Source organism: Oncorhynchus gorbuscha, linkage group LG07 (genome assembly GCF_021184085.1).
Source record: "Oncorhynchus gorbuscha isolate QuinsamMale2020 ecotype Even-year linkage group LG07, OgorEven_v1.0, whole genome shotgun sequence".
NCBI lineage: Eukaryota > Metazoa > Chordata > Actinopteri > Salmoniformes > Salmonidae > Oncorhynchus > Oncorhynchus gorbuscha.
Window position 1 is genome coordinate 20268086 of NC_060179.1, and position 14657 is coordinate 20282742.

General features: G+C 41.0%; 1 protein-coding gene across 1 annotated transcript; it reads right to left on the reverse strand.

Annotated features, from left to right (window-relative positions):
- Positions 1 to 713: 713 nt before the first annotated feature.
- On the reverse strand, positions 714 to 11120 carry LOC124038966 (aspartyl/asparaginyl beta-hydroxylase-like). The gene is made up of 14 exons (XM_046354876.1): positions 11030 to 11120; positions 9995 to 10219; positions 5145 to 5186; positions 4561 to 4646; positions 4346 to 4432; positions 4016 to 4166; positions 3607 to 3743; positions 3233 to 3331; positions 3007 to 3096; positions 2637 to 2774; positions 2253 to 2388; positions 2007 to 2098; positions 1562 to 1695; positions 714 to 864 (listed from the first exon to the last, which is right to left on the reverse strand). Exons 1-14 carry the CDS (start codon positions 11118 to 11120, stop codon positions 714 to 716), a joined length of 1659 nt encoding a protein of 552 aa, XP_046210832.1.
- Positions 11121 to 14657: the final 3537 nt, after the last annotated feature.

Sequence of the window (14657 nt, forward strand, 5' to 3'; positions counted from 1 at the left end):
ATGTGTAATAACCTATCAAGTGTTAGAGAAACAACAGCTAGCAGAGGTTTAGCTAGCTTAGCAACATCTTAACGGGATAGTTTTCAGTGTTACTAAAAACTTATTTGTGTTTATACCTCACGTTTTTGAAGACGTGAACATGAAAATCATCAAATAACTTTTCTTGAGGAAAGAAAACGATTAAGATTGGGATAAAAACCAGGAAAACGATCTCTTTAAGAAATGATATCAGTAACTATACAACAGTAAACTCACTAGCTGCAACACTAAAGCTTTGTTCAGTTACCGTTTGTATGTTAGGTATGTTTCAGACACATGGCACTTTGGTTGACTAATGAAAAACAAGAATGCACTTGTGATACATTTACAACACAGCCTATGTGATATTAAACCCACACCTTACCATAAGTCCACATTTTGGCCTAAAAACCAAGTTGGCGAGTACCACAGTTAGCAGTCAGTGTTCCAAAGTGTCACGAAGGCTTTTTCCAATCTGACAGGGCCTTCAGTAACTCTTCTAGACGGTTCCAAAATGAAGTCCTTGACTGAGCAAGGGCAAGTGTCACATTTGTCACCTTTGACCTAAAATGGCTGAATGTGAAGGAATGTGTGGACAGACAGAGACCAGATACTATGGACCCTTCCGTTCTTATGAGTGTTAACCTCAGCACTCCAGTAGGTGACAGTCTGTCAGTCATTTTACCGTACATTCTTTAAATGGGGGAGAGAGTCTGCCGTTGGTACTGGGTGAGCTCGGGGTGCCACACATCCACGATGAAGATGAGCCGGTAGCTGTCGGCGTCCTGCCACACCTCGTGCTCAAAGGAGTCATCAAAGATGAGCACTTTCCCCTCCTCCCAAGCCCTGGAAGAGAACAGCAGAGACCATAGCCTTTGTGTTAAAGCTAGAGTCCTTAATTGAAACAATAAAGTGCCACCACGGCTCTGTGTTGGTAAAAAGCTGAGGGATGGGCCTGGAGAAATGTAACCACTCTCAAGTTTATAGACAGGGACTGACCATCTATGATATCAAAATGATTGTTTAACCATGTTTTGAAGCTATATAGTGTTTGTTTACACTTACATTGTTTGCAAACATTGGAGGTAAACAAGCGTATATTTTGGGTTCTGATGTGGTACGACAGTTGAACTAAACTCACGAGGAATTTATAAGTTCTAATCTTCAAAAATCTATGGGTTTATACCTTAATTAATGAGTAGAAAAGTGGATGTAACAACTAAGAATTCTAGCTTTAATGAAGCCACATGCATGATTCTTTATTTAATGGCAGCTCCTCGAGTTAGTTTGGTATAAAGCTGAGAGGGTTGGGGCTGGGGAAATGTAACCACTCAAATTCGCAGACAGAGCTATGGATGCAAGGACTGACGGTCCACAAAATCGACATAACAGTTCAAACATTTTTCAGCTACACTTGGTCTTGAGTGACAATCAAGTACAGAGCACTCAAATGGTCAGTCTTACACTGTCCCAAGAACTAACAAGTGGGTGATGTTGTTAGATGTAACAAGGGGATGACGTTGATGGCTGTGGAAGATGTTACCTGGTGTCGTTGGTGCACCTGATCTTGCAGCCTGTCTTGGGGATGACCAGGCCCAGGTGCATGCGCAGGCGACAATTCGTGGGCCCCGTGTGGGGCCAGACGTGAGTACCAGGCTGCATCACCGAGAACTTGATCTGGAACCCAGGGAGAAATGGAGAAATAGAGAGAGAGAGAGAGGCAGTCATACACCCAGAGAAAGTAAACAGAGCTGAAATGAAATATGAATTATGTTTTAAAAAATGCATTCTGACAATTAATATATGAAAACCTAAAAGAAACCAACAAACATTTCCTATTTTTACAACAGAAATTGAGAGAAATATCAGTGAGCGTAACATAGATGGAGTTACAAAGGCTATCTCCAGTAGGAGCCTGCAGGACCAGGCTGTCTGTCCATCTGTCTGATAGTTGGCATGTCAGTCACGTCTGTGGTGGGGTGACCTACCTGTCCTCTCTTGCAGCCTGTTGCCTCTGGGTAGCGCTCCAACAGGCCACAGGTCTTTGGAACACTGTGGCAGGACTCCCCTGCCTTCTTGCCTGCAAGGAACAGAAGAAGAGAAACAAGGAATTAGAGGCCAGGTTCAGACATCACTAAACCTATACTTAGGATTATTTCCATTCAATTACATTTAGTGTATTTCTGACATAGGGACTTGCCAGTTGCTAGTTGTGAAGTGTTTGATTGGTTTACCTTGCTGCCAGAGTGTGAACTGGCCCCACTCCCCTTTTTCTCTGAGATTCTCCTCTTCTGGAACAAAGAGGCCGGTGGTTTTATCCATCACTGACAGGGCCTCGTCCCTAATGGTCCTCCAGTTCCTCTCCAGGGTCTATGACATAGACCCACATTATTCATATTATTATATCTCTATGGTCAGTCCAAGCACAGCTTTACACCAGGCAAAACTCAAATGAAGAAGAATTGACTATTTTAAGATGGGAGACAGCCCTCCATGTTTCTGCCCACGCTGTCACAGAACAGATCAAAGGAACAGAGAGGACGTGCTCCCTCTAGAAATCTGTGACTATCAGGGAGAAAAGACAAACAGATGAGACAAGTTGTCATCGTCTACATTACCTTGATTAGATCCATATAGCCAGTGTCCTTGGGCGTCCACCATGGCTGGGCTTTGAGACCGTCCACATTGTAGAGAGATCGCTGCCATACAGAGGCAAAGTGACCTCTCTGGTGCCCTCTCTCATACCACTTGTAGGCCTGGAAGAGGAGAAGACCGTTGTGCTTGTAGTATTCCAAAACCAACACATTTGAACTCATATTATAAAAGTTACATTTACTCTCTTTTATCTTATTGTCAGAGGAAAAATACTATCACGATAAGTCATACTGATATCATACTCTGTGAAGTTACTACATGTATCTAGTGAATACTGCTGGTGTGGAGTCAGTATTGGTGTAAGCTTGGTGTCTGAGTTTGATCTTAACTCACACTGTCGTCTCCCATTCTTTGCAAAGCGTCTCCGAGGTGGAAGTAAAATCTGCCGTCGTCTGTGCCAGGATCCCCTGATTCCAAACCATCCTGCAGTGCAGAGAGGGGTTTCATTGCAGAGAGAGGGGTTTCAGTGCAGAGAGGCGGGTTTCAGTGCAGAGAGAGTGGTTTCAGGATCAAAAGAGTGGTTCGAATCTGTGGGAGCATGATTGGTTACAGTACTCACCCTGAGGAATGGGATGCTCTCTGCTATCTTATTTTCTGATTTGAGAATGAAGCCGTAATGGACTTTAGCAAAGCCGTTACTTGGTGCAATGGCCAACACCTAGCAGGGGACACATCATTTAGAAATCGTCAATTGTTATTTAAACATTCTATCGTGACACTCATTGACATTTCCTTGCTGAAAATGTCATGCTAGATACATTCCATTTACATGTAATCTTGCAAATTAAGATTCTGTTAGTAATGTGTTTACTGAAGCAGATCAGGTGAAGATGTGTTGCAAAGCAAAATCACTACATTTTCAACACGTTATTTCCCAGAAAAAAATAAATGCTTGGAAACCCCAAAGTGGTGATGACTTGGACCACGGCTCACCTCCTCGTAGACCCTCTTGGCGCTCTTGTTGTCTCCGATGAGCAGGTGAGCCACGCCCAGATCGTTCTTCAGGGCCATGTCCTCAGGGAAGATCTGTACCAGCTTCTCCAACGTGGCTAAGGCACCCCTCATACGACCTACACCAGAGAGAGAGAGGGAGGGTGTCACAACACACTCTATGCACACAACCACAATCCCCAGTAATCTCAATTAGAGAAAGTATTTCAAAATACTGAATGAATTATATTAAATACTAAATTTAATCGAAAAGGCAACCACTACAACAACCAATTTACCAAATGACAATTGGAGTCGCGCAATGGTCTTCAAACTAAGTACACAAGAAAAATGTATGGTGTAATTTGTGTGTGTGTGTAGGCACTCCAGCACCCTTGGCCCTGTAGGTTACCTAAGAACTGCTGACGCTCGGCCCGTTTCTTCAGTGTGGCCTTGATGAGGTCCGGCGTGGCGTTGGGCAGCTCTGACGCCTCCTTGTACGTGCTGAGGGCCTTCTGCAGCATGTCGTTGCTGCGCATCTTCTCTGCCAGGTCATCTTCGGCCTGGACATACATAATGGGCCCCAGAACATTTCACCCATTTTTTAGGATCATAGTAAACATTATTTAAGATTTGATAAACACACTTAGTGTTTAACTTGATAAAGGGTTCATATTTGTTTAATCAGTTCAAAATAAACCAGGAGAATGGCATGCTCCAGTATTTAGACTGTGGTTCTCACCAGGGCTTTCCCATAGCGACACCTTGGACTCTGGGGGTACTGCTGAACTAGAGTGTCAAAAGCCCGGACAGCCTCCTCCACTTTCCCCTGGGTGGCGAAACAAGACATGGGAAACAACAGATCAGCATTGATTCATCCATTTACTTTCAAGATAAGAGCATGTTAATTAAAAACATCACACAGTGTTATAAATAGGACAACATACGACTGACTACCTTTTTACGTAACTTCTCAGCCGCGTCAATTTCCGCTTTGATCGTTTTCTCAAATGTATTCAGGAGTTTAGGCTTCTTCTTCTTGGCTGAAATGAAGAACAGAACGTCATAAAAGTGAGCTATTGGTTGTATCACTCAACATGTGTGTGTGTGGGTGGGTGCAACCTCAGAAAATTACAATGTTCTCTCTCAATGAAATTGCAGACCAAACTGTAATCCCTCTAATTTTCAACTCTAAACGGATTTCCAGATGAGTCCCTCATTGTGACTCAGAATGAAAAGCTAGACACATTTTCAGTGGCAGGGCTAGGTGTGGCAACACGAATGCCAACTGAGGAGAATAAGTACAATACTACCGTGCTGGGGTGGCAAACCATCCTGGAGAGATTCTGAGTGTGAAGGCTTTTGCTCCATTTCTACACGTAAACACCTGATTCAGCCGATTAGTAGAATAAGTAGGTGTGCCAGAGTAGGGCTGGAACAAAACCCTGCGGCAGGCTAGCTCTCTAAGCAGGGTTGGTCACCCCTTGCTCATCTAGAAAGCTGATGTTCACCATAGGAATCCATATCAAAAGAACACGTACCTTTGTATTTGAGCATATCCTCTGGTTGGTCCTCTGCATTTCCTGAAAGACATAATAAAGGATCATTCCATGTCATTTCAGCAAGCCATGACACCCACCATCTCTGATTGTTCTGAAATGGTTTCTGTAGTTAGAAACAGATAAGATTAGCATTCCTGCAACATTATTTTGTTGAAATATAATTTCATCTCTGAGAAATTAAGCTAATTGATTGCACCCAAATTATACGATTCATGTTATATTCAATAAATCTAGTACATAACATCCAATTTGGACCACCACATTTTTTAAACAATGAGTAAGACATAAGGATTCCAAAGAAATGGTGAAAAGCCACCAAACGCCCCATGCTAATCTTACCCCAACAACACGTATACAGTATCAGTTCTCTACGTCTGACCAGAAGTATGGAGCTGTGGCTCAGGGTATTGTTTCTTCATCCTATGTGTCCTATGTGTTGTATTCTGATGAATTTGGTGATGTTTTTTTCCCCCTGTGGAGAAATTAGTCATTGAAGTTTAGGTCTATGTCCCATCCCACATCCTGACATTACCAGGTTCTGACCACTAGATGGTGCTGTTCCTGCTATTAGGTAAGTATTTCTTAAAGTATGTGTCACAAACCACTTATGTTAATGGGTGGTTGCGACATGTCAAAGTAAAAGCAAAGTATTATATATACAGTACCTGTCACGCCCTGGCCTTAGTATTTTGCGTTTTCTTTATTATTTTGGTCAGGCCAGGGTGTGACATGGGTATGTATGTGGTGTGTTTTGTCTAGTTTTTTTTTGTAGGTTATGGGATTGTAGTTAGTGGAGTTGTCTAGGAAAGTCTATGGTTGCCTAGAGTGGTTCTCAATCAGAGGCAGGTGTTTATCGTTGTCTCTGATTGGGAACCATATTTAGGCAGCCATATTCTTTGGGTATTTCGTGGGTGATTGTTCCAGTCTCTGTTGCACCAGATTGGGCTGATTTGGTTTTTCATGTTTATTGTTTTTGTATATTGTTTGTATTTATCTTTATTAAAGATGTTTATAAATAACCACGCTGCATTTTGGTCCTCTCTTTCACCAGAAGAAAACTGTAACAGTACCAGTCAAAAGTTTGGACACCTACTCATTCATGGTTTTTTCTTTATTTTTTACATTGTAGAATAATGAAGACATCAGAACAATGAAATAACACATATGGCATCATGTAGTAACCAAACAAAAGTGTTAAACAAACCAAAATATATTTTCTATTTGAGATTCTTCGAAGTAACCACCCTTTGCCTTTATGACAGCTTTGCACACTCTTGACATTCAAACCAGTTTCAACTGGAATGCTTTTCCAACAGACTTGTAGGAGTTCAGACATACACAGAGCACTTGTTGGCTGCTTTTCCTTCCCTCTGAGGTCCAACTCATCCCAAACCATCTCAACTGGGTTGAGGTTGGGTGATTGTGGAGGCCAGGTCATCTGATGCAGCACTCTTATCACTCTCCTGCTCATTCTAATAGCCCTTACATCCATTTAACTACGGAGTCTCACAAAAACACGGCGGTTGGAACCAAAACCTCAAATTTGGACTCATCAGACCAAATGACAGATTTACACCAGTCTAATGTCCATTGCTTGTGTTTCTTGGCCCAAGCAAGTTTCTTCTTCTTATTGGTGTCCTTAGTGGTTTCTTTGCAGCAATTCGACCATAAAGGCCCGATGCACAGTCTCCTCTGAACAGTTGATGTTGAGATGTCTTATTTGAACTCTTTGAAGCATTTACTTGGGCTGCAATTTCTGAAACTGGTAACTCTAATGAACTTATCCTCTGCAGCAGAGGTAACTCTGGGTCTTCCTTTCCTGTGGTGGTCCTCATGAGAGCCCATTTCCTCATAGCGCTTGAAACTTTCAAAGTTCTTGAAATGTTCTGTATTAACTTATCTTCATGTCTTAAGGTAATGATGGACTGTCATTTCTCTTTGCTTATTTGAGCTGTTTTTGCCATAATAAGGACTTACTTAGTCTTTTACCAAATAGGGCTATCTTCTGTATACCACCCCTACCGTTTTCACAACAACTGACTGGCTCAAATGCATTAAGAAGGAAAGGAATTCCACAAATGAACTTTTAACAAGGCACACCTGTTAATTGAAATGCATTCCAGGTGAGGTGACTACCTCATGACGCTGGATGAGATACTGCCAAGAGTGTGCAAAGCTATCAAGGCAAAGGGTGGCAACATTGAAGAATCTAAAAGATGAAATATATTTTGATTTGTTTAACACTTTTTTTGGATACTACATAATACCATATGTGTTATTTCATAGTTTTGATGTCCACTATTATTCTACAATGTAGAAAATAGTACAAATAAAATAAGAACCCTGGAATGAATAGTTGTGTCCAAACTTTTGAATGGTACTTTATATATATATATATTTTTATGAACTCACTCAACTTACTGGTTAGAGTTGGAATAGTAGAATACACAGGGTGTAATTTAGAAATGTGGTTGTGCATCAGTACTTTTTCTCTTGGTATGTCAGTCACTGACAGTCACTCAATCAGCCATGTCAGCTAACAATGTTTAGATTGGTCAGTTAGTCTAGCCAGTCATCTAAACTTGTAGTAATCATGGCTGAATACGACCGAGAACGCAGGCACTCTCACTCCGATATCATTAACATGGTATACATCATGGTAAAATGTGCCTTACCTAATAGAAGGAACAGCACCATCTAGTGGTCAGAATCGGGACATAAACCTAATGACAAATTTCTCTGAACAGAAAAAAAACCCATCACCAAATTCACAGAGAATGCATTATATAGAATAAAGAAACAATACTCTGAGCCGCAGCTCCATACTACTTGTCAGACATAGAGAACTGATACTCATTGTTGGGGTGGGATTGGTGTGGGGTGTCGGAGGTCCGTGGGTGAATTTATGACAATTTCTTTGGAATCCTTGTCTTATTTATTTTTTGAATTTGGGGTCCAAATCAGATATCGGGTACTATTTTTATTGCATATTATATGAGTCCTATAATTTAAAATGTCCAATTTGGGTGCAATCAATTAGCTTAATTTCTCAGAGATCAAATTATATTTCCACAAAACAATGTTGCAGGAATGCTCATCTCATCTGTTTTTAACTACTGAAACGATTTCAGAACAATCAGAAATGGTGGGTGTCGAAATCCTCTTTCCTGTGCTTTTTGAGGTGGAATGACCCAAAGGGAAGAAAATGGCAGCTAGAAGAATGCTATGAATGCTATCAACACAGAGTAGCGGCACAAATACATATTAAATCAAGCTTTTTCAGATTCATCAAACTAAAGCATGGTGGAAAAAACATTACACGATAAAGGAAGACACATTTGAGCCCCAAAAACACGTCTGGCTTAAAAAGCATAATGACTTTCTTAGAAAAAACAAAAGGTTTATAGAAAAGATTGGAAAGAGAATAAACTAGTGCTCACCAATTTAGTGACAAAAATCATGATGTCAACAGCAAAAAACAATGGTTTAAGACTATGGTACAAGACTTGTTATACTCCTAACCTTTCAGTTGTGGGACAGCTTCAGGTTTCAGGTGTGGGACAGCTTCAGGTTTCAGTTGTGGAACAGTTTCCAGTTCCGGAACAGATTCCACGTTAGCCTCTGGTTCTGGGACTGATTCAGCCTCTGCATTGTATTGCAATTGTAATCATACTAAAGATTTGATTTCAGTGCCATATAAGCATGTTTATATGGTACATGGTTAAGGAGGACTGATCGAAGATAACACATTGGTTTGTGTGTGTATGTATGTATGTGTGTATGTATGTATGTGTATGTATGTATGTATGTATGTATGTATGTATGTGTATGTATGTATGTATGTATGTGTGTGTGTGTGTGTGTGTGTGTGTGTGTGTGTGTGTGTGCGTGTACAGCACACTTGCTTCCCGTGTCTCCTGGGAGCCTGGCCTGTCAGCAAATTGCTTTGACTCTCCTGCAAGACACTTCATAAATACACTAACTAACTATTCACAGACCATTCAAAACATCTAACAAACACACTGCAATAAGCTATGCTTCCTGGTAAATGCAAGGTCACAGTTAAGACCAGTTAATCAAGGAGAAGGCAAGGAAGGACAGAGTAGAAAACTCTGTGTTTGGCCGATGAATAATCAAAACATACCGAATATCTCACCTTTCATGTTAATGGCATCGATTTCATCCTCTAAACAAATGTCATGCAAAACTGACTCATGTAAGTATGAATGTGCGAATGAGTTACAAACACACATTGTAATGTAACATACATACATACATAAACTGTGGTGTTACCCTTTGTTATTATAAAACCCGTTGTTACTGAAATACAGATTGCCCCTTTAAGGTTGTCGCATGAGTTGGTGCAGTTGCTCCTGCTGCCTTTTCGGGTGGTCCCTGCTTTTCTTTTTGACCAACCCAATTGCAATTTCTTTGTTCGTGTGGTTTTCATGGCCCCCAAATCAACATCCAGGGCCTATTTAACCAACGTTTCTAATTGGAAAATGAGACGGGCCACTGGGCCAAGCAGGTTTATGCAATAGCAGCTTTTGATTGCATTCCCCTCAGGATAAGCAGTCACCCGAAACTTAATGGATAAATCTGTAATGAAGCACAGCAACAGAATGGATTTTTATGAAGGGACACAGTACGCATCTCCCCTCAAACTGTTTGCCAACAGATGAGCACATTGTTGGGTTAGTGCATAGCTATACCTGGAGGAAATTGAACAGCAGTTGGTATGAGCCGTGGCAATATTTACCAGGTGATACTGGCACTATTTGTATTCTTGGTGGGAGAAGGATGAACAATGTTTCAAGAGGGGTACTCACTTTCCTCTACCTGGACAGCAGCCTCTGCTTCAAACGATCCTGCCTCAACCGCCAGTTTCCCTTCAAAAGATTCCTCAGTTGCATCTTCTGATTTGGCTGGAGTTCCTACTGCGTCCGGACTCTCACCTTCAGGGGCCTGCTGCTCCTGTGATGGGTTCAGTGGAAGCTGACCTTCTTCCTCAGTCCCCTCTGTTGTCTGGATGACTTCCTTCACAATGGGCTCGGCTAAAAGTTGAATTTTACAATTAAAGGACATTAGTTTAGGCCAAGGACTATATCCTTATGAAGCCATGTTTGTCGAAACGCATCACTCTTAAGGTGGAGTTTTACTGATCTTCAAGATACAAATCACAAGTCACTTTGCTATTGGACTGTATGTCCAGGCAGTGTAGCACAACCCCCTCGTAGTTGGTCATTGTAGCTCTATGGGATTCTGCTGGCAGGAAGTCATGCATACGTTTTCCATTCAAATATCTTCCTACCGTGATGGTCTCTGACCAAACACCACCACCAGACTAGAGAATGTGTGTACAGGTTGTGGGTCATTTCATTGGTCCTACTGCAAACCCGCCCACCCAGTACATTGCATTGGATGAGCTAATCCGAGCGCACCTATTCTACCCTTGGTGGCGTTTTAAGATGCTTTTATGATCAACTGAGAATATGTGGTCAATGGATGGTTAGCTATAGGACAGGACAAATGCCTTTTCTGAAAACAAATAAACCCATATGCCAAGATGGTGTCATTTGAGTGACCTTTACAGCCACCCTAATCCATTCTACACCCAGTCTAACCTGTCTCCTAACCCCACCCCCAAAAGAAACAATACTGGTGATGATATGTCCACAGGCATCTTTGACATCACATCCTCATTGTAGCTCACATTATGCATCTGTGTTTTTGGAGTAGGAAGATCATGTCTGGGTATGTGGTATACGGAAGATAATACCTGGCTGTATGCAAATGTGAAGGGACATTTATGTTTGTGGGATTCAGTGCAGGTACCAATCTGTCTCAATAAGGTGTGTTCTTACTTTGTTCCTCCACAGCAGATTGTTCCTTGGCTTCCTTCTGCACCAGAGAAACCGACCTCTCCTTCACTCCTGTTCGTTTGGAAATATTCATGTGGGCATGTGAAACATTACGTCAAAAAAATAACCCATTTCTCACCACCACACAGCTCTAGAATTTCCAATCCAAAAAATAACTGCATTTCACAAGACTATCAATTTCAACTGTCAGGAATATGACTTGAGAACAAGAATATGATTTGAGAACATACATAAGGTGCAAAGAGGAAAGAGAAAGGCTAAAAAATGAAGTAAATAAATGACTGAGGACAATGAAAAGGACATGAAAGAAGTCACATGAATACAACTGACTGGGGTTTACAGTTTGTTGTAACAGTGCCTGATCCAACAGGTATGGAAATACTTCCATGGGCCATCAGTCCCATAGCAGAATCTATGGCATCTTCAACTCCATGACATTCGGAACTATTAACGCCCCCTCATGGTGTTTGGATTATTGGATGGATATTTTAAGGGGACCCTTCACAGTCCTGGCCTGCCCTAAGCAATGTCAACGTTGACAGTTAATTAATCACACATCACGGCTGTTGGCAATCTGAGTTAATAGGTCACTACTACTACTAAAGTGAAGAACATATAGTACATACAGTACCAGTCAAAAGTTTGGACACACCTACACATTGTAGAATAATAGTGAAGGAATCAAAACTATGAAATAACACACAGAATCATCTAGTAACCAAAAAAAGTGTTAAGAAAAATCGAAATATATTTTATATTTGAGAATCTTCAAAGTAGCCACCCTTTGCCTTTGACAGCTTCGCACACTCTTGGCATTCTCTCAACCAGCTTCATGAGGTAGTCACCTGGAATGCATTTCAATTAACAGGTGTGCCTTGTTAAAAGTTAATTTGTGGAATTTATTTCCTTTTTAATGATTTTGAGCCAATTGGTCGTATTGTGACAAGATAGGGGTGGTATACAGAAGATAGCCCTATTTGGTAAAAGACCAAGTCTATATTATGGCAAGAACAGCTCAAACAGGCAAAGAGAAACGACAATCCATCATTATTTTAAGACATGAAGGTCAGTCAACACAGAAAATTTCAAGCACTTTGAATGTTTCTTCAAGTGCAGTCGCAAAAACAATCAAGCGCTATGAGGAAATGGGCTCACAGAGGACCGCCACAGGAAAGAAGACTCCGAGTTACCTCTGCTGCAGAGGATAAGTTCATTAGAGTTACCAGCCTCAGAAATTGCAGCCCAAATAAATGCTTCATAGACTTCAAGTAACAGACACATCTCAACATCAACTGTTCAGAGAAGACCGCGTGAATCAGGCCTTCGTGGTCGAATTACTGCAAAGAAACCACTACTAAAGGACACCAATAAGAAGAAGAGACTTGCTTGGGCCAAGAAACACAAACAATGGACATTAGACTGGAGGAAATCTGTGCTTTAGTCTGATGAGTCCAAATTTGAGATTTTTGGTTCCGCAGAGTTTGTGAGATGCAGAGTAGATCTACAGATTGTCTCTGCATGTGTGGTTCCCACCTTGAAGCTTGGAGGAGGATGTGTGATGGTGTGGGGGTGCTTTGCTGGTGACACTGTCCGTGATTTATTTAGAATTCAAGGCACACTTAACAAGCATGACTAATACAGCATTCTGTAGAAATTCGCCATCCTATGTGTTTTGTGCTTAGTTACTTAGTTACTCAACAGGACAATGACCCAACACACCTCCAGGCTGTGTAAGGGCTATTTGACCAAGGAGAGAGATGGAGTGCTGCATCAGATGACCTGGCCTCCACAATCACCCAACCTCAACCCAATTGAGTTGGTTTGGGATGAGTCGAACCGCAGAGTGAAGGAAAAGCACCCAACAAGTGCTCAGCGTATATGGGAACTCCTTCAAGACTGTTGGAGTAGCGGTCCTGTTGAAGCTGGTTGAGAGAATGCCAAGAGTGTGCAAAGCTGTCATCAAGGCAAAGACTGCCTACTTCGGAAGAATCTAAGATCTAAAATATATATAGATTTGTTTAACAGTTTTTTCATTACTACATGACTCCATATGTGTCAATTAATAGTTTATGTTTTCACTATTATACTACAATGTAGAAAATAGTAAAAAATAAAGAAAAACCCTTGAATGAGTAGTTGTGTCCAAACATTGACTAGTACTGTACATATGAAACACGTTGGGATTGGGCTACAATATATTGTATGAAAGTTGCCATAGATAGTTATTATTGCGATTGAAAGAGCACACACGCCAACTTGAGGAAAGCTCTTTAATAATCAAAGTGGCTTTAGGACAAAAGCTTTACTTATCTGGCATCATTGCAATGTCAGCAATGACACGATTTAACAAAATACACCAACTTCATCCATACTGCCAGTACCTAGTGAGATTTTAGTTTCACCAAAGCAAGAAAAGGCCTACATCATAGTATGAAAATACATCAAGGCTGTTTCAAACAACAGACACAAACATAAAAACAAAGATTTAAAAAGGTTGTATTTTTTCTGTCATGCAATTTCTAAATATGAACTTTTACAGCAGTAACAAAATACAGCAAAGGTACCATTTCAAACTGGTAAATGACAAAAAGAGTACCCCAAGAAGTTGGTATGTTGTTTCAAACAGAGTTTCACACTTGCACAAAAAAAGGCATCATCAAGTCTTTACGAAAAGAAAATGTAGCTACGGCCTTGTTTCATGAGATGTTTCAAGTAATATGTAAAGAAGTGCCCAGGCCATACTGAAGATTCTTCAGAAAGCAAAAGTAAATCTTATTGTCAGCATACAATAACACCTATCAAGTTGACACAAAACATTTAACTAGCATATAACTGAAAAGCAAGCAAAGAGTAGAAAGACACTAATTTGATTAAATTCAAAATGAATGAAAGAAAGAAAGACAGCTGATAGCACATATTTCATAGTTTTCAATTAAGCATTAAGGCCTGAGGGTGTGTGGTGTATGGCCAATATACCACGGCTAAAGGTGGATCTTAGGCACGACACAACGCCTGGATACAGCCATTAGCCGTGGTATACTGGCCATATAACACAAACCCCCGAGGTGCATTATTGCTATTATCATTTGGTTACCAACGTAATTAAAAATACATGTTTTGTCATACCTGTGGTATACGGTCTGATGTACCATGGCTGCCAGCCAATCAGCATTCAGGGCTTGAACCACCCAGTTTATAGCACTCGTTGTTTGCAAATCTGTGTGGCAATGCAAATATACGCTAGCCATTTGAACTCACTGAGAAACACCTTATACCAGGGGTGTCAAACTCATTCCATGGAGGGCCTAGTGTCTGCTGGTTTTAGTTTTTTCCTTTCAATGAAGACCTACACAACCAGGTGATGAGCGTTCCTTACTAATTAGTGACCTGAATTCATCAATCAAGTACAAGGGTGGAACGAAAACCCACAGACACTCGGCCCTAACATAAATATCAAATCAAATGTATTTATATAGCCCTTCTTACATCAGCTGATATCCCAAAGTGCTGTACAGAAACCCAGCCTAAAACCCCAAACAGCAAGCAATGCAGGTGTAGAAGCACGGTGGCAAGGAAAAACTCCCGAGAAAGGCCAAAACCTAGGAAGAAA

What these genes read in the sequence shown, in the direction of transcription:
- LOC124038966 (XM_046354876.1), bottom strand. Translation starts at nt 11,120, where the DNA reads ATGAATATTTCCAAACGAACAGGAGTGAAGGAGAGGTCGGTTTCTCTG. An exon ending in CTGAGAAGTTACGTAAAAAG is followed by an intron (nt 4,433 to 4,560) that starts GTAGTCAGTCGT and finishes TTCGCCACCCAG; the next exon opens with GGGAAAGTGGAGGAGGCTGT. An exon ending in CCAAGAGGGTCTACGAGGAG is followed by an intron (nt 3,332 to 3,606) that starts GTGAGCCGTGGT and finishes GTCCCCTGCTAG; the next exon opens with GTGTTGGCCATTGCACCAAG.